General features: G+C 35.6%; 1 protein-coding gene across 1 annotated transcript in view; it reads left to right on the forward strand.

The window, feature by feature from the left end:
* TRHDE (thyrotropin releasing hormone degrading enzyme) overlaps positions 1-21,383 on the forward strand; it is a 283,101-nt gene that overhangs the window by 230,716 nt on the left and 31,002 nt on the right. The window contains exons 10-12 of the mRNA XM_067469097.1: positions 3,306-3,394; positions 14,789-14,922; positions 15,024-15,079. Coding sequence (XP_067325198.1) covers positions 3,306-3,394; positions 14,789-14,922; positions 15,024-15,079 — 279 coding nt within the window. The remainder of the gene's footprint in view (positions 1-3,305; positions 3,395-14,788; positions 14,923-15,023; positions 15,080-21,383) is intronic.

A 21,383-nucleotide genomic window follows, 5' to 3' on the forward strand; every position in this document is an offset into this window, starting at 1 on the left:
TCATTTTAAACATCTTTTTCAAAAGGTAAAATTTACTTTAGCATAAATGTATAACAGTAGTGTGTATTCTATTATCTAACTAGATGCAATTTAAAACCTGTTACACTGCACTTTATCTTAATGTAGCAATAAAAGATGGGCTGCAATCCAGTATAATCAATGAAGTTTAAACACATAACCATGTTCTGAATTGCCACTGCAGTAAAAAGCCAGCCATACAGATATGCGATTGTGTCTTTCCTTTTTTACAGCTTTGTATTTTAATATACTGACTAGTTAGCTCTGTCAACCTTCCCTAATAATCCAGAGTCAGTGAACTCCCAATAAATTTAATGGCATTTTGTGTGTGTGTGTGTTTTGTGAATCCCACTTGGCTTGTCATTATCCTTTAGATTTGACAGGGAGAGCAGGGCGTAAATGAATAATATGGCCATATATTTCTTTTTTTAGTGGCAAAGAATCAAATTCTGAAATGGTTATTTCTCCTGTTGAGAACATTTCACTATATCAGGGTTAATCAGTTTCCTCTGGGCTATACTAATAATCAAGAATTCATTACAACAAATAAGACTTCCATTACTCAAGGCAAAACTAGTTTCTAGCAAATGTTGGTTTTCTGGGGAAATGAAGGGTTCTTCATAAACATAATTTAGGATACAGCCAGTCTGAGAAGTCCTGAAATTTGTTCCGCTTATTTCCAATATTATGGTTAGTTGGTTAAAGCAAGCCACCCTGGAGAGCTGGTATAAAAAGTCTATGTGGGATAGACAAAATGTACATGGATCTCCAAAATAAAATCAGAAACAGCAGGAACCAACTTGGAGTCATTCTGGTCTTTTTAATCAACCTGGATGCGCAATTATAGCTAGGATTCCATTTATAAAGGAGGGACCCTAACCCTTTTAGTTATCTCCTACAATTTATACTGCTCTCAATATGCTCAGCCTGATTATGTTTTTTACACATTTATTTATGGTTTGGAAATATGACTGGTTAAAAAAGAACATATTAAGTATGGCCATCATCTCACTGGTTCCCAGTAAATGTCATATATCCATCAAAATAACTAGGTTGACATCCAGTCGTAAATCTTATATTTGACTGAAAAATGTTTGTTCCGTCTAGATACTGCATAAAACACTGTGTTGTCTAGGAGCCTTTCCCAGCTTTCTGTCCTACAGATATGCTGGTCTGCTCTTTTCCAATACCTTCAATCCCATATCCTTTTTTGTGTTCTTCAACAAGGAACTTCATACTTTCATTTCTCTATAATGCCCAAATCCAAATGTCAATTCCATCTAGTGAAGACTTGTTGAATCAGTTGAACTAATATAAGTTTTTTTTTCATGTCAGGAGCGACTTAAGAAACTGCAAGTCATTTCTGGTGTGAGAGAATTGGCAGTCTGCAAGGACATTGCCCAGGGGACACCCAGATGTTTTACCATCCTGTGGGAGGCTTCTCTCATGTCCCCGTAAGAGTAGCTGAAGCTGACAGATGGGAGCTCACCCCACTCCCTGGATTCAAACCACCAACATTTTGGTCAGCAGTCTAGCTGGCACAATGGATTAACACATTGCACCACTGGGGACTCCTGCACTTATATAAGTGATGACTAACAAGTTTCCTTTGGATCAGTGGGTCTGCCTCATTTGGAACTAATATATGGAGACAGTGAAAGGAATAGTTCAGGAGTGGGATAGAAGCAGGGACACAGTTAAGAAAAGTGGGAAGAAACCACTTTACAGTACCTGTTTCAAGTTAACTTCCTAAGAAGCACTTGAATTTCTAGCTAGTGGAGCAAGTCAGTACATCCGGTCAGCTCTGTAAGATCGAGATAGTACTTTCTACTAGCTGTATACAAGAGAGACAGAAATTGATTATTGTTTCATATGTTGCAGCTATTATGAAGCATCAATATGACCATAACAAATGTTATTAAAATTCAGGGTTTGTATGTGTGTTCTGTTTGTTTGGCAATTCCATCTTAAATATATCAGAAATGGGCCTTTGAGAATCATTCCCCTGGCTTATTGAAACTTCTTTTCTCCCTGCGTCTGTGTAAATCTATATTGGTAACTTCTCTGAGCACTCATGTATGTATATAGAGCTAAACCTTTGTTAAAAGGTAAAGGTAGTCCCCTGACATTAAGTCAAGTCATGTCTGACTCTGGGATGTGGTGCTCATCTCCATTTCTAAGCCGAAGAGCCAGCGTTGTCCATAGACACCTCCATGGCCGGCATGACTGCATGGAGCGCCGTTACTTTCCCGCCGGAGCGGTACCTATTGATCTACTCACATTTGCATGTTTTTGAACTGCTAGGTTGGCAGAAGCTAGGGCTGACAGTGGAAGCTCACGCCGCTCCCCGGAATCGAACCTGCGACCTTTCGATCAACAAGCTCAGCAGCTCAGTGCTTTAACCCACTGCGCCACTGGGGGCTCCCTTTGCTAGTTGATATTATTTACAAAGGGTATGCTGTATCACATATGAGAACACCTCCAAAGTCTCATTTGGGGAAATATTTTCCAAACAAGCAGTAGACCAGAATATATGTTTGTAGGGTAACTGGTTACATCAAAATATGTGAGATGCTTTGATTTATGCATCTTTCAAAGGAAGCAACTGTTATCACAGGGTTTGTTTGTTTTAACTCCTGATGATGGAGGCTTCAGTGATCCTGCAGGAAATATTTTCTATATTACAATGGATATAAAACAACTCCTATAGCAAATTACTACATAAGCTTTGTGCCCATTATTCTAATATGAATTTTATAACATTAATGCATGGGAACTTGATTTCTCCCATATTTTACATTTGTGTAAAATGGTATAAACTAGAGCATTTTACACTTGAATTAAAGGGATATGACTATAAGCATGTGGGGATGAACTGTTATTACCAGAAGCCTTTATGAAACTACTTAATATGCCCTTACTTGAAATGTATGTTGTCACTTAAACCAAAACAAATGTTCGTGTTAGATCCTTCTTTCTCCTTAAATTAATTTCAGTTATGCTTTTCCTTTGGTGGTTTTTAAAAACTCACTTTAATTTACTAGAAGCTATCTTGTAATGATAGTATGTAAAAAGACATCAGTGTCCTTTTTGAAAGATGAATGACTTTCTCATTGCTTTGTTGCCAGTAGTAAATTCATTTTAAAGGCAAAGTAACTTGTTAGAATCAAAATCTTTGTTCTGCTATTGAAATTGTTTGATTTCTTTGATGTAATCCCTGACTGCTGTTAAGTGAGAAGAACCAGTTCAGTACTTTTGTTCTTAGATCCCCCTCCTTTGTCTTGCAGCTACTTGTGGCAGATTCCATTAACAATTGCAGTAGGAAATACGAGCCACTTCTCATCAGAGGCAATTATATGGGTGTCTAACAAATCAGGTAAAAATAAACTTTCCTCCCAGTGGAATCTCATAAAGCATTCATGTGTTTTCCTGAACTGTTTCTTCGCAGTTGATTTTTAAAAAATCGATTAGTTATGCTAAAACGTTTACTTCTGAAAAATGAAAAGCAAGAAGAGCAGGTTTTGGGGGTGGTGGAGTGTTATTAATGTTTTTCCCCTATAAGATGAGGAATAACATGAAAAGTTGTTAGAACAGAAAAATCCTCAAAGCAGATGAAATTGTAATTCTGGCCTCACTGACTTCTAGTCCCTTTACTTGGTGTAGAGGCAGAAAATGTATCTTGTTAGTACATACTGATGTTAGGTTTGTAAACTAATATAGCAATTTCTCCACATTTGCCATTTTGACATTTGTAACTTTGTTTAATCACAGATTAGGTTCCTTTGGTTATGCTTCAGCTTGGTTCTATTGTGAACTTCCAGCAGAAATCAAGTATAGAATCATGCTGAAAGACCTAGAGAGGTTTTCCCATAGGTAAAAAACCCCCGAAACAATTCTTATATTTCTGTTTTTTTCTCTTTCATAGGGGTCCTGTGACCCTAACCTCAGTAAATGTAGATGGCTGACTGTAGATGTAGGCCAGACCCAATGTAACATTGTAGTATAAATCTCTCTCACACTCATAAAATGACATACATTGTCTTGCTTTTGTTCCACAAGGTTAGCAAATGGATTATATATGTTCCTTATAATCAGCTTCTATTATCAAAATCATAGGATACCATAGTCATGGGCCAACTTTTTAGAAAGGGGGCCATAACCCTGGGCAGGTGGACCAGGCCAGAGACGGGGAGGCTGTGGGCAGTCTGTATAGGGGGGAGGTCGGGGGTGGGGGCGGTTGGTTTCACATGCAACTGCGTCCCCTTCTTGGCAGGAGGACACATTGGTCCACCATGTCCTCCAGCAAAGAGGAGGATTTGACAGATGGCTGTGCAAGGCTCTCAGGAGAGCTGTGCAGAGCTGCATGTGACTCAAAGGGCTGGGGACAAGGCCAGAGAAAAGAGCCCATGCCTGGAATACCAGATTTAGATAAAATGGCAATCCTACAGCCCTCCTATGTCACTCCATTAGTTCAGACCTGGTTATAGCAACCAATCAAGTTTAAGGTACTTAAAACTGCAATCTAGTATGGGCATGCATAGGATTGTACTGTCGTAGTTGTCTTGCTTTTGTATTATTCTGAAGTGGATGTATACTATTTTAACAAGTAGGACCTGCTATAGCTGTTTTTCTTACTTTTTCTATTTAAAAACTTATATCAGAGCTGAAATAGCTCAGCCTGATTGAATGACAGTGTAAAAAAAATGAAAAAGAAGCCTTTTGTATAGCTGGCAGAAGAAGAAAAATTGAACCAATATCATAGAAGAGGAAAGTTATAACATTCCTTCTTCAGTGAAGTTATGTGAAAGAAGCCAATCACTAAGGCTGTGTGTCATTTCCTTTTACTGTTCAACAGGTGATTAAGTTGTAATATCTTCAAGCTTAGCACCCTAGAAGGTTATATATACATTCTGTCTTCCCTTATATGAATGAAATTAAAGGATATTACTTAGATTTTACTTGAGAAATCATCTGCCAGTAGTGATGCTTTTAGTCAGTCTATTTTTGTCTTTGTTGTACCCATCTTTGCCTAAATCATACATTCTTCACATTTATTCTAAATATCACAACTCATTGATAGTATCAAGATGGAAAAAAGACCAACAACAACTAGCATCACAGCAATCACCAATCAACTATTAAATATATTTTCAAGAAACTTTCAAAAATTATCAAGCTGTGAATAAAGCTAATTCATTTGAAAGCTCTATTTATTCATGAGCAATTCCTTTCACTTCATTTATATGCTAATCAAGATGTACATGGAATAGGCGGGGGGGGGGAGTAGTGGTGTGTGTTTGGGAGGGGGGAGAAAGTGGAAATTGGAGAGTATCTAACACCAACACATCTCAAAGATTAATACAGTTAACAACAAAATTGAACATCAAGAGTAGCTATAAGAACTAGTCAGTGCATGGCTGGTGGTGTATGTGAATTCCACAATGCCTGTGTGAATGAATTCTACAAATGCCTTTTTAATCCAGGAGAGTCGAATCTGGCCATCTTCAAAGGCTTTCAGTCGAGGTGAAACTTCTTCAGGAAAGTTACTGGGAGTAAATGTTTGGGATGTGCACATGAGAAGATCAGTTTGTTAGATTTTGATAGGAGAAAGGCCACTTTACTTAACAGTTTTATCAAGAAGCTGGTCTGCAAGAGCTACTATCCCTTATGTGGTGAAGCATAAATACCCGAACAGCCTTAATATCTCTCTTCTTTGCAGCTAAAAATAAAATTACTATTATCTTCAGTTTAGAGGTGGTGCTTCTGCTGACAGATTGGAAATGGTGATGAGATTACTGATATCTGGATTGGATCTTTTGGAAATGTCACCAGATATTCCAGGACATTTTTTAAAATAGTCTTCCTTCCCCATTCATTTGACTCAGATTACACAACTGTAGCATTTTGGCCTTTTATCTGTATTGTAGTAGCTTCACATGTAGAATTATTACTGGGGGACAAGTATATGATGCATTCAGAGAGCATAGTCTCTCAGATAGCAATTTGCAAATTTGTATAATGTATATGCATGGAAATCTTAATCTGAGTGAAGTCATGACCACACTGACAGAATAAGAGAAATAACGAGGACACTTTCACACCACTTCATTGTAGCATTATGACTCTATGTTAACTGTTATGGTTCTTCTAAGGGAACTCTGGGGTTTGTAGTTCAAGGTAGACTTTTTAAATGCTCAGCCAGAGACTACAAACCCCATAGATCCCATTGAGTGCACCTGTGGCAGTTAAAGTGCAATTGTAGTTGTGTAGAATGAAAAAGCCTCAAACACTGAAGCCAGATTTCTGATGATTCCCTAAAGTGGTGCACATGCATGAACTATGAATTAGTGAAAATTGTGTTCCCTCACAACTACTTGGTTAACCTGGAAAACTGCACTAACATCTATAAGCCCCTTACTTACTTAAAAGATTTCCCAGGGACCTTTTTGAGCAGGAATTCTTTTTGGTGTAGTCCCTCTGCTGGCACAAGTGACTATGTCCTAAGAGTTAGTTAACATAGCTGAGTATTAGAGATCGGAGTATTAAGGATCAACGCAGTTTTAGAAAGTGTAAACCATTGAATTATAGAACCAAGATTTGTTTGACTTCCTAATTCACACTATATCAACCTTATCACATGAGCGTCCAGCTTCGCCTAGCTTTACTAAGTAAATAGAAGGGCAGCTGGGTGAATCCGTTGCCCCGTGCACTGCTCCCTAGCAGCGATGATTCCAAAATGGTTAAAAATGTGTTTTTTGAGCTTTGGGAATTTTATGAGGAGAATCCCTGACAGTTTACAGGTCGGTATATATTCTGCACAAAATTTGCACTTTTTTGTGTGCAGGAAATAATACTTATATTCAGGAATATGTTCTGCACAAAAATGTTGTTTTCTATACAAAAACAGAAAGCTATATGCAACTTTTTGTAACAGTTAATTCGAAACTACAAATTTCTGTCAGTGGGAATAAAAATGGCAAATATGCTCATTGCATCAAGATTGAAATGAGAAATTAGATCCCTAGGTGAAAACTACTTCTGTGATTATATTTGCACAGCAAAATGTTAAAGAAATTACTCTGTATTGAAGTAGAAACTTATGAACAGTCCAAAGGACATATTTGCACAGTTGTGGATGATGTCACAGAGAAGTACAGGGAGAAGGGGGAATCCTTCAAAATCAAGCAAAGGTATGGAAAAGACCAGGCATGAAAGTATGGTGGGGACAAGTTCAGATGAGTAACTTTCCACTTAAAAAAACTCTTTTGATCCAATTGGAGGTAAACTGTTTACTGTTTTTACTACTTTCAGAAATGTTGGTAAATGGATGCATTTGGATCAATTATTAATTAATTATGATCACAGTAAATTTTAGATATTATTACTATGCATATGTTTGTGTAATTTAGGACACTATCTCATGTTCAGTTATGTTCAATTTCGATTCTTGATTTTAGTGGTTGTAAGTATACATATGTCTTAAATTTGCTGAAATTCCTAACAAAAATGTTAGATTTACTTGATAAAGCATCATGAGTTATGTTTGAATGACCAAATTTCTAAAATGATTTAAATTGTGGATGTTAAAATAAATCAATCAACAATACATTTACATAATTTTAATGTTACTAGCACATTTCCCCTGTGGTATGTCAGTTATAATAACATTTGTAAAATTTAACAGTAAGTTAAATTGTGTGTTGGCTTGATATAAAATAGGTGTTTTGCACTTCTCTAGACTGTGCTATCATGCAGTAGATTGATAGAGCTATATGCCTCTTTTTCTAGAGAGATCCGGGGAATGTTATATTTTTGTGTAACAATTCTCAGAACTCTTCAGCAATAATTACCATGATGGCTAGGGGGTTCTCGGAAATACCGCTGAAAAGTAAACCCTTATTACAGAATATATATCTTTTATTAAGCAAGCATGTCTGAGTCCCTTTAAAGCATTGAGTTAGTCAGTGTCTACTAAATGTCCTCTGTATTTTGAACAAACTCAAATAAACAATATACACTGTGATCAAGTGTTTCCATTTTGAAGAATTTTCTGGATTGAATAATGCCTGCTTTCAGATAAAATAAACTTTAACCTTTGCTATTTTTCCCCACGGTGACATTTCAATACTTACTTTTATAAGATGAAAAATATGAAATGTTGCAGCTGTGCTAAAAAAGCACACGATAGAAGTGTAGTCTTTCGAAAATCATAGAAATAAAAACATGAAAACATAAAAATGTAGTAAATTATACGGGATGTTCTGAAGAACACTTTGCCTTCCCCAATTCTTCAAATATTTGATGGCTTAAGTATACTCAGGAATTGAAGTTTTGTCTATTATTCATGAAATCTATACTTTTTTGTGCATTCTCTTATTTTATGCATTCTCTTATTATTATCATCTTTTATAATAACCATTTGTTGAACTAGTATAGCATAAAAAGATTCCTGCCTCCTTTTGTAAGAAGGGGTCGGAATAACCATGCCCATATCTGAAAAATAATGACAAAGAACTGTGATTTTACTTAAAATAAACCACTTCTGTTTTTTTTTTATTAAAAAAATATAAAGCTATCATCTTTCCCAGCGGGTTTTCAAGCTATATTATGTCATATACCAAAAGAGATGAGTTTGAGAACAGCTCTCACAGATGAAATCACCTTAGCTACAAAGTATTACATGCACACTTGTTTCATTATGTCATTATGTCATATCTTTTTTGCATCTTTGTTGATCTTTTCCCCTTCATATTTTGAAGACTTCACAGTTTGAAAATTAAATAAATTAATGTCTGTCACAATTCAAATGTGCACGGTTGACTTTGTTTTTACCTGATATTTGCCATCTATTACCTGATTCAAAAGTGGTATACATAAAAGAAATCAGATCCCTGATATGTGTTTTTGAACACCAAACTACAATCTCCACTCCTGGCCACCCTGTTTTCTATAATTACAACAGTATATTAGGGCTGTCTAGGGCATGGAACTGTTCTTTAAAAAACAGAGTCTCATATTCTTCTTGAATTCTTGCCAGTGCCCCTACAAAATAAATAATAATAAATAATAATATAAACCTTTATTTGTACCCCGCTACCATCTCCCAAAGAGGAGCCCCCCGGTGGCGCTGTGGGTTAAACCCCTGCACCGGCAGGAATGAAGACCAACAGGTCGCAGGTTCAAATCCAGGGAGAGCGCGGATGAGCTCCCTCTGTCAGCTCCAACTCCTCATGCGGGGACATGAGAGAAGCCTCCCACAAGGATGGTAAAACATCAAAACATCCTGGCATCCCCTGGGCAACGTCCTTGCAGACAGCTAATTCTCTCACACCAGAAGCGACTTGCAGTTTCTCAAGTTTCTCAAGTTGCTCCTGACAAAAAAAAAAAAAATCTCCCGAAGGACTCGGTGCAGCTTACAAGAGGTGCATTATTGCTTATAATCAAGTGACTTGTTATGTTTGTATTTGATAGCCCCATATACATAGAATGTTAAACTAGTTTTTATTGCAGCAGTGTTTTGTGTTTTCCATGAATTACATGATTTACACTAATTTTGCCATTGATTATGTTGTGAACTGCTTTGAGTTCCCCCAGGGGTGAGAAAAGCAGTATAAAAATGCATTAATAAATAAATAAATTTCATTTTGATATTTTGGTAGTGTTAATATTAAATTAAGCTAACAGAGTTAACAAAAACTTGAGGAACTTCTCCAAAGCTTTTTTCCCATTGATACAAGCTTTCTCCTCAATTACAAATACATTTAGTACAGTTGGAAGAGTTTAGATTATCTTTGTGAGTTAAAATATCCTAATTTAGGATATTGTTGTCCACAGGGAAATAAAGGTGTATTTTTTTCCCCCAAAGCTGCCAAAGAAGAAAATTCTACTATCACTAGATTTGGATGATATGGCTATCCAGATGATTCCTGTGACAATGTGTCACCCTTGAATGTGCATAGAAATACCGAATAGGGTTTACAGATTTCATTCAGACACATGTCCAGGATGGAGATGGAAATTGGGGATTTTTATCTTCCAATCTGCTCACCATTGTCACTATAGTTGGACCTATTGTGCTCAAAATCATTCTACTGGATCTGCATCACTGCATGATTGCAAAGAGTTTCAGTGTTATGTGATGGGGGTGCTTTGCATCAGAGAGCTACATACCCTGTTTTCTTGCCTTGAAAGTCCTGAGCACTTTTAATTAAGAACAATTAAATTTCTACTTTGAGAGGCAATAACAACATTGTCTAGAAGTGGGCATGTATAGAAGTCTAACCATAGAAAAAAATCAGACTTTTATACTGTTCTGTTGAAGAAAATTTAGTAACCTTATTGACAGTCCTTGATGAAGTGTGCAAAAAACAATTCACTGTAAGAAAATTGGCAACCACGTGCAAAAGAAATGAATCATTCAATTCATGTTGAGTAGGATAAATTGTAATTGAAGCTGCATAAAGGCATGAGAGATAGAGAAATCTGTTTTACATGACACAGAGCATAAGAATTTGAGCCAAGAAACAGCAAAGTTTCCTCTAAACCCCATTAAACAATTTGGAAACAATTGTTATGACAAGTGAAAGTTTCAAGGCAAGCACATTGAGAAAAAGTTTTCTGAGTACAAGAAAAAACTTGACAGTAATTCTTTGTGCACAATCATATGATCTATGACCACCAAAATCCAGTCCATGGCATAAAGAATATATAATTCATGTTTATTAGCATATCTACCCAGTCATATGCTGTTCAGTTAGGAAACTTCTGCATGAACAAATATTTCTCCCTCTTTCTATATCTATTTATATTTCATGCCTATCTTCCAGTATGGGATTCAATATATGTTAACCAGAGTGCAGATAAAATAGTTTGAAATAAAAATTTGTTAAAATCACTACATTAAAGGCATTAAATTATAGCAATATAAAAGTATAACACTCTTCCCTTTTCGTTAATTGATTCTGGTTGTGGATAGGACATAGAAATAGAGGCATGAAGATATTGGGATGAACAACTCATGCAATTTACTCAATAGCTACCCTAGATAGATGCTCTCACATAGCTCTATAGTAAAGATTAACAATTATGCAAAAGTTAAGGGCAAAAAAGGAGGAAAACTCTGAATTCAAAAGTTTCCGCAGCCACAATGTCCATTATTTTTCCAGAAAATAAAAAATCTCTTCTATGAGAAATCATCTCAAGTAATGAGTGTTATTCTAATGCTAAGAAGAAGAAGAAGAAGAAGAAGAAGAAGAAGAAACATGATATTCTTCACAATAATGTAACTGAAGAACTGCTATAATAAACACTTATACTGTTCTGTTGAAGAACAGTTAACATGTAGCAACCTCTGTGGTTCCAAATTTTAAAAGCGCCCTTGAAATGATTTAAAAATTATTCCAAATGCATCAAGACCAAGGTCAAAAACAAAATTGTTCAGCTTCAAGAAGAGAGAAATCTTATTGCTAGATTGATCATTCTAATGAGAAGTTGGTCATAGATCAACCTGAAAGAGGCACTTGGGAAATATGAGTAGTCAGCTTTCTAGTGATTTCTCTTCAATAAAAATGGAAACATGGTTTTTTTACAATGCTCAAGTGAAAAATCATGCATATGCTATAACAAAAGGGAAACTACACATAGACCAACAACTATCAAACACATCCAAGTGATTGCACCTTCTCAAAAACAAAATAAGCTCTAGCTGTTGGATAGAATAGAAGTGTAAACACAGCAGCAAAAATTTGGTCATGTTAAAGCACACAAGGATTTTGCTGAAAATTTTATACATAGCTCTAGTTCAGACATTAAGCTAATATCATGAAATGTCTACCATATACTGATGAGTGGGTGCAGTGAATGTGGTAGAATATATAACATTCATTAGAACTGAATGCATATAAATATGATATACAGTAACTGTCATTAAGAAGTATGCTGATAAACTGTAGTAATAGCACAGTATTTTTGATTAAGGTTCTGCTTCTTCAGGACACATATCTCTCATAACGACCCCACCCCCAAACTTAGTGTTAAAGAAATTTAGCAATTTGCTTGTAAAAAGCATGATATAATGCCAACGTTTATATATGTAACACAATTATTAGATTAAAAACACCAAATTAACATTTTTGATTTAACAGTATGCATCAATAGCCATGCCACATGCATGTTGTATAGCTATAGAATGTCATACTGTTTTTCTTTCTGAGTAGGTCCAACACATTAATATATAAATATACTTATTTTTCATTCAGAATAATCTTAATACTCTTGTATTGCAGTATTTGAAATATAAATTTGCTGACATGGTTCAATACAATATTTTTTGGTCTAATTTGCATAAGTATTTGGGGCCTCAACACAGCGGGTTAAACTGCCAGCTACAGAAAACCTTGCCTACCAGAAGGTTGGCCGTTCAAGCCACGGGTGGAGGGAGCATCAGCCTTAGCTTTTCTGCTTACCTAGCAGTTCAAAAACAGAATGTGAGTAGATAAATAGGTATCACTTTTGCAGGAGGTAAAAGGCACCCCTGAAGACATGCCTGCAAGGTGTCCATGGACAATAGTCTCCTCAAGCGTGGAAAAATGGAACAACAGCATCTCCCCATAATTGAGCTGAGCACAGTCTCCAGATGCTGGACGTGAAAAAAAAAAAAAAAGAAGAGGGAAGCCTTCCCTCTGTCTATCTACTGTTTGTCTTTGTTAATTTGTATATTGGCATTGAATATTTGCCAAGAATGTATTCTGTAATCTGCTCTCAGTCCCCTCGGGCAGATAGGGTGGAATATAAAGTATATTATTATTATTATTATTATTATTATTATTAGAAAATCTACTAATTAATGTGCATATGAAATTTGATGAGACTTAGACTGTTAGATTCAGAAGTATATACTAGTCCACACCCAAAAGTGGCCCAAATTAGTCTCATTTCCAACTGAAGCCTTTTAATAAAACCTAATAATTTTGTCCTCTGCTGAAGCTTTTGAAACTTCTTTGGAATAACCCACCATTAAACAAGAAATCAATCATTTATTAACATTTCATGGGCACACCATAACAATAGATTTCATTATAATATTAAGAGTATTTATGTTGCTATAGCAATGCAGCAGACTGTGTAAAATTGCTCATAATGAGATTCTGCTTTCTGTCATACTTCTTTATAGATGTATGCCTCATTACATCTGTATGCCAGCATCTGCTGTGGTTTACTATGGACACTGAAGTACATTTATGAATGTTAGTTTTAGCATATATAAAGTCCTGGTTGGACTTAGTATTCCAATAAGTATGTCTCTTGTCATGTATTGCCAGATATATTTCTCATTCAAGAACAAATGTTCTCTTGATCTCAGTAATTCTTGAGCAGGTTGAACTGGGGGGAAATCCTGTCTGGAACCTAAGAGATCCACTACCAATAAGTGTCAAAAATGCTGGACAGGATAAGACAGCTTCCCATGTTTCTTGTTGGTATATATATGTATAGCAAAACTATGTGGAATGTTAACTTTATCATAATGTCCATTAAACATCTGAATGGAGCGTGCAGTGCTAGAATTAAATCAAGGATGCATTGACTTAATAATAGTGCTTCTATTTCACCCTTTTCAGACATTTTCTAGAAATGTAAGGGATACAAGCTGGAGGCATATGCAAAAACACATATATTACTCTTTCCTCTAACATTCCTGTATATGGTCTGAGTTTGTGTTTTCAAACTATATCTATACTCCAAGTTGTTTGGGAGTATTTTTGCACACAATTATAATTTTGTACCACAGATTTTTTCATTAAAATTCTCTTAAATGTGAAAACTCATTGAAATGTAGATTTGGTAGGGAATGTTTTTTGAAATTACTCACATGGAAATACTTTTTTGATCACTTGTTTGAAAATATTCTGTATGAAGAATGGAAGAAGCAAAGACGTATATCCCTAGCATAGGAAAGGTGAAGTTAATGTGTGCAGTACAGTATCCCTTCATTAGGCATTCTCTTTGTTGCTTAGACATTTGTGTATGTTATGTGTGTGTTGGGAGGGGATATAGTGGCTGATCATGGTTCACAAAGCTGAATAGTTTTAAGGAAGCATTGTTCTGTTGATTTCATGTCTATGGTCTGATTTCTTTGTTCACTTTTGTTGTAATATACTTATAATTAGATAGTTTTATTTTGTCAGTTTCATGTGGTGAGCATTCCTTATGAGTGAGCAGCATTTGGTCATTTACCTCCATGGTAAATGGTGAGATTTAACAAGTCTCCTGATGTGATAAATACTAGCTGTCACCACGTGAGGGTGCATTCAGTTTCACCCCATGAAACTGATGGGATAAAACTTTATCTTGTAATGTCTTCTGCAAATATTGGAATCGATTCTAAACCAAATTACCTTAATCCAGTTTGAAGATCACTCTTTGTGCAAACATTATTGATGAAAAGAAGGTACTGTAAATTCATAGGAGGGCTTTTTAAAATCAGAGATGTCCATAATAGTCATAATAATCTTTCTAGCAGTATTTATTTTTACTATATTTTCATAGCAAATTTGGCAATGGGAAATGGAATGGATGTTGTCATAAATATCTACATCATGATTATACTAGACAATTTTATTTGCAATATTTTGTAACTGAAAAAAGTATTGTATATTTAAATTAAAGCTGTTTTCTACTGTGCAGTTATATGGTAAATGAAATTGTTCTCAATATTGTATCTTTAACAATTAGTTATATTCTCTCCCCCCCCCCCCATGCTTTTTTTTTACAGAGCATCATAGGATTTCCTCTCTCAGTGAGGGAAGCTGGCTGCTGGGGAACATCAATCAGACCGGTTATTTTAGAGTTAACTATGACATTAGAAACTGGAAATTGCTGATTGAACAACTACTGAGAAATCATAAGGTAAAGTCATTTCATCATATTGCCTGAAACCTGTTCTGATGTATGAATGCACTTCTGTTTTTATCATCCCAGTGTTCATTTTTTCTCTTTTGCCCTCCCAGATTATCTCTGTCAGTAATCGTGCAGGTTTGATCGATGATGCGTTCAATTTAGCCAGGTATGTTTTCCTGTAGATAATCTAGCCTAATATATATTCTTGCAACACTCATAAATTTGCCTGCTTTGCTTGTTTTGTAGCCTTTGAGCTGGATCTGTTGAAAGTGGTTTCAAATGCCTGCTTGCTTTTTTCAGTTTTTTGTCTTTTTGTGATCTGGAGCATAAACACTGCCTACACCGCTCTTTGTTATTTCTGATCAATAATTGCCTATGGATATTTCTGGATGTAGATGCTGGATTCATTTTCCTTTAAAGTCAGTTTAATACTTTAGAGATTAATAATTTGCTCCCATTTCACTAACAAACTATTTTTCTGTCAAAATTATACTTGTACATCATATTGTTTCTAATGATAAAACTCTCCAAGCTTTTTTTTTCTGCCTTGATCTGAAAAGTATGTCTAGTTTATTTGTGCAATATCGATTTATCTGGTCTACTGTAGAACCATTTTAGAAGTGCTACTTTGTGAATAAACATTGCCCTTGCCATCATCATAACCATCACTGGTAATGACAAAATATAATTTTAGCGGTAAATCATTCTCACAGTATTGATGTTAAGAGAAAAAATTATGGAAGGAAGGAAGAGAATTCAAGGGGCAATTCCAAAACAAGAGAGAGTAAGTAAGGTAGAAGAAGCCAGGATAAATGGGCAAGATTGACAGTGGCATAATGTGTGTGTGTGTGGGGGGGGGGGGGGAGAGGGACGATATATGTATGTAAGTGGGTGGGTTTGTACTTGTAGAAAATTGAGGAAGAAGTGAAAAATATTTTTAAGATAAAAATATTTTCTCTTTTTTAAAACTGGAGTTCTGTGAATATATGTGTGTGAATTTCCCCTGGAATGCCCCACTTCTTGCTATTCATTCGCTTTACTCATTCTATTAAATATTTGTTTATTTAATACTATTTATAATAATAGATTATAATGCTTGGTGAAATAGAAAGCAGTAGGAAAAGTGGAAGATTGCATTAGATATAGATAGAATCAATCAAGAAAGCCACAACCCTGAGTTTTCGAGATCTGCGCAGAACTGTCGGTGATGGAATGATTTGTTTCTCATTCATAAGATAACTCTCATTCATAAGATCAACACTAGTTAAAACAAAAGGGAGATATCATAAAAGTATTTCATTTATTTATATATTTATTTAGAACATTTATATCCTGTCCTATTCTCGACCTCAAAAGAGGGACTCAGGGTGGCTACCAGCAGACAACAATTCAATATAAAAACAGCAATAAACAGCAATAAAATACACAATTATATAAAATGATTATAAATATTCATTAAAAACAGTTTGCGAGGTTTAAAAATCCTCTAAAACAGTCCAAATTACAGTCCATAAAATCTCAACTTCACCAATAAAATCCCCACGTACTATTGTGTGCTGCTCCTGGCTCAAATTTTTCATATTGACAAAAATAAGATACCGATTTCTTCTTTACATTTTGTTGAGTTGATTCGTGAAGTATAGTTTTGTCTCCCCTAACTAAGCTTTTGTGGGTTATAGTGTTCTACACCATCTGCAGCTTCTAAATTATGGTCTGGTAATATTGTAACTGGAACAATTGACCAAAATCCAATTTTGGATTCCCTGTTGAATCAATAGGAACTCAGTGAGCCAATACTTAAGATCCACGGATTCAAAGGATCTATATTAGTTTGGGATTATCTGTTAAATTTTGGCTGTTGTTAGGTAACTACAGGAGAAAGAATTTTCGTTACCTTTTTCCTGAGTATTTGTATGTATTCAAGCCATGAGAAGAGGCGGTTAAAAACAACAAGAATATTTTTTTTAAAAAAAGAATCAGCTAGTTAATATAAACTATATTGTACATAAAAGCTGGTGTCTTTAGTTCCTTGTATTTGTGACCTTTAAATTTGTTAAATATATGCATACACAGCAATACAAATGTGAAGGAGAAATCAGAATTTTATCAGTTCCTAGCAGCAGCCTATTTTTTTTCACTAGTACTCTGGATTCTGGAGAATACACATTACTTCACAATTACAAATGCATCTGCATTTCCTGAACTGTTCATTTTGTACATTACCATTATCTAGGTTCAACTTTAACTTTTTTTTCTTCCTTAGCTATCTGACTACAGACTGTTGGTTTATGTGCCTTTTCTTTTCATAAATCATAAAGTTGTGTTGTCACATTCTGTTTGAGTTCTTAAAACGGTGGATATATTTCTATTATGACACCTGGTAGTGTTATTTATTCACTTATGTGGTACTGTAATAAGAACTCTGAAGCTTAGTGACAAGTTGACCAAGAGCTCAAAATGTCAACCCAAACTGAAGAATTCCTTGGTTTTTTTATTGCTCAAGGTTTTACAGACTTTTGGAGACTCTATTAATAAAGTTTCATGATTGAAAAGTCAATTGGGGTTGTTTCTCTAACTGCCCTTTCTTGAAACAGGTTCAAACATAGCACTATTGTGAGAGCTGCACTTTACAGATTACAGTAAAGCACATGGTAGAAGATGTAAACAATTCATACCTATTTTTCCTTATGTAGAAGGACTCTAGTTCTATGATTTGCTCATGCGAATCTGGTTAATACCTTTAAAAAACCCTTAAAACACACAATTGATATTGAAAGCTGATGCCAACCTTTTGATAATACAAATATCATTTAAGATTTGGGTGCTGCATCCAGGCTGTTTTCCTGCTACAGCACTAATGAGGGCACTTGTTCACAATTCAGTAAATAAATAAATTTAGATGGAAGGCTTTATGGATTTTGGAAACTATATTTTTGGGTTGTTGTAGGTTTTTCCGGGCTATTGGGCCATGTTCTGGAGGCAATTGCCTCCAGAACATGGCCCTATAGCCCGGAAAAACCTACAACAACCCATGGATTCTGGCTATGAAAACCTTCGACAATTATATTTTTCATTTTCTACTCATTTTATCTAAATATTCACACCTTTAATCTGTAGCAACATTTGCTATAAAATTGTTACCGATATTACATGTTTAAAATTGTATTTTGTCCATTCTATCACACCTTTGTTCTTTAGTAATTTCTGGACAATATTTTCATGTGTAGCTATTTGATAGAAATATGGTCACTATCAAATTATTTTCTGTAAATGGTTCAGAGAATGTATCATTAATCTGCTATATAAAAATGAAGTACATGAAGAAATAGAAAACATACTTGATGCAGAGATTAGATGGAGCTCTCAGAAGAATTATAGGTGATGTGAGACACACCTGTAGATGAAAACGAAACACATGTTTCGAAAATGAAAGTGGTAGACTTTCATTTTAGTCTGATTTAATATGTATTGATCTGGCCGATACCTTTAAAATTCTTTTAAAGCTTTTTGTGTCTGTCAGGAACTACTTGCGGAACTGAAATTCGTTTTTTGGTGTGAGAGAATTGGCCATCTGCAAGGATGTTGCCCAGGGAACACCCAGATGTTTTACCTTTCTGTGGAAGGCTTCTCTCATTTCCCCACATGGGAAGCTGGAGCTGACAGATGGGACTCACCCCTCTCCCCGGATTTGAACCGCTGACCTTTTGGTCAGCAGTTCAGCCAGCACAAGGGTTTAGTCTATTGTACTACCTGGGGGAGGGGCTCTTTTAAAGTTTTATATATTTGAGCTAAAATTCATTTGCTTTTCCATCTGAAAATATTCATTATTTTAATCTCCCATTTTTGTCTACAACATAATGATCTCTTAAACATATGCAGTGCGAAAGAAATGCACTCTAAGGGATATTTTAAAATGTTATGCACCCTTAATTTCCTATGCTTTCTATTCTTCCATAGCTTATTCCATTAAGTGCACACATGTTTTTCGGTTAGTTTGTCCTGCAGTCAATCAGCATACAACAAAATTGTTCCAAAATTGTTTGGATATTGTATACACTGTTGGTTTTTATTTCTATACCGATACTTTTTCTTAGTAATATTCATGGCTTGCTATGCTTATTAACAATACAGTATTCATAAAAGGCTGGCTTCCTGTCAACTAATTTTGACTGGCATCCTCTCTCACACAACAATCGCCAAATCCAGCACTTTCCTTTTAGTAGAAGAGACTATCACACAATGCCATATCCAACCCCAAACCCCATGGTTGGGAAATCTTGATGTTCAAGGGCCACATATGCCCCACAGTTCTAGAACAAATGCACTATCTTCCAAATCCCTAATATTTTATTAGAAGTTTTCTGGAAAAGGCCCTTTATGTCCCAGAGGGCTGTGAAGGGAGATTTTTCCTATATGTTGCCAGTAATGTGATTTCAGCCAGTGAGGTGCATTTGTTGAAAAGTGAATCATTCAGGGTTTCCAATGTATAAAACAACTCTGGGGCCCTTTCTACACTGCTAAATAAAATATTATCTGCTTCGAACTGGATTATATGGCAGTGTAGGCACATAAAATCTAATTATAAGCAGATAATGTGGATTATCTGCTTCGATAATCTGAATTATATGGCAGTGTAGAAGGGGCCTGGGAGACATAAGATTATAGCTCTTATTTGGAGCAGAGGCCTGGTGAGGTGCATTTGGGCCATGGTCTGTACGTAGCCCATCATAATTGTTAATGATGGTCTCTTTTATCTTCAGATGAACTCTTCTTAGGGCCCTTCCAGACAGGCCCTTTATCCCAGGATCTGATCCCAGGTTTTCTGTTTATCCCATATCATCTGGCAATGCAGACTCATATAATCCAGTTTAAATCAGAAATACTGGGATCAGATCCTGGGATATAGAGCCCTGAGCCTACTCTTTACAAGTGGGTGATGGATAGCTTGAATTTATTAGAACACTTCATGAATCCACTGATGGGTAATAATTTTAAATTTGATCTCTAAGATCCAAGGTGCAACCAGTACTGTCTCACTGATCACAGAAGTTAAAACATGTTACCCTTAATTATGGTAAACTACACTTCATCCCTAAAAATGCTCTTTATTGTTAGAAATGATACTTCCCTGAATTGTCTGTTGGGAGCACCTGTGAAACAAAATTAAACTGTGAATTTGTAGTCATTTTTATCACACTAATCCTTCCCTTGAGACCCAGATTTAATTCATTACAACATCCCAAGTCTTTAAGCATATTCAAGATAATTGCATACACATTATCCTTAATGATGTTGTTTAAACCCCCTGTTCAGACTAATGCCAGAAAGTTGAGATTTTTAGACCAATTTAAGTATCAGAAATGAGAACAACAGGCAGAAAGAATAGTCAAAGCTTCCATCTAAGCTTCTAAAACACATTTGAAATTTTGCTAATGTTTAGCACTCAGGTTTGAAAGTTGCTGGTAGTGTTTTTTTGACTTGTTCACAAGCAGTAGTATTTCTGTAAATCAAAATTTTGTATTCATAAAGATAAAGGGAATATTCATAAGTTTTTTATTCTTGACAAGCAAAAAAATCTCATTATATCCAACTGAGAATATAAACTACCACAAGATTTCTGACATTTTGAGACTTTTTGGAAAAGAAATGGAAATATACTGGATAGCCCTATTGGGTCTCTTCCCACGCTATACTTTTATGATTCTAAAAATTGATTGTGCAAGAATGTCTAGTCTTTACAAATCAGTGCTGTATATGGTACACAGCTTTCTGTATAGTCTTTTTTTGTCCGAGAAGATTTTCGTTTCAAAAAGGTTCTTGTGTGAACAGTCATTGTGTGGACAGCCCATGAGCAAGAAAGCCTTTGAAATTACTCATTATTGCAAACAAGAAATAAATAATGAGTACATCACATGTATTTAACTTTCATAAATGCCTCTACATTGAAGTTTCACAATGGGGCCATAGTTCACAACAGCTTGTTCTGATGGTGGACAATGATAGTGGCATAATAGCACTTTAACTACCACAGTTCACTCTTGTGGAATTGGAGCATTTGTAGTTTGGTGAGGGATTTAGAATTCCCCAATGCATTCCCTTCAACTGCAGCACTGAAGATCTTGGCCCAAGAATACTAATTATTTCCAAAAACTCCAATTTCCAGATTCTATGGGATGGAGTCATGACCTTTAAAGTGGTATCAAAGTGCTATAACTATGTAGTGTTACATACCCTTAATGGGATTATGCTGAACAAAGCAATTCTGCGGTTATTGGCAGTGGGGGAGAAGTTGATGGGATTGTCAACACCAGTTAAAGTTTTTGTTTGTTATTCTTTCTCCAGAGTGTAGAGTGTATGGAGTTGGAAGCAATTACCATCCTCTGTGCATCCAGTATAATACATGTGTACACAGAGAGAGAGAAAGGTGGGGGGGGGGGGGGGGAGAGACTATTAGCTTCCACGACACATTA

This window comes from Anolis sagrei, chromosome 5 (assembly GCF_037176765.1).
Source record: "Anolis sagrei isolate rAnoSag1 chromosome 5, rAnoSag1.mat, whole genome shotgun sequence".
In the NCBI taxonomy this organism is placed as follows: Eukaryota; Metazoa; Chordata; class Lepidosauria; order Squamata; family Dactyloidae; genus Anolis; species Anolis sagrei.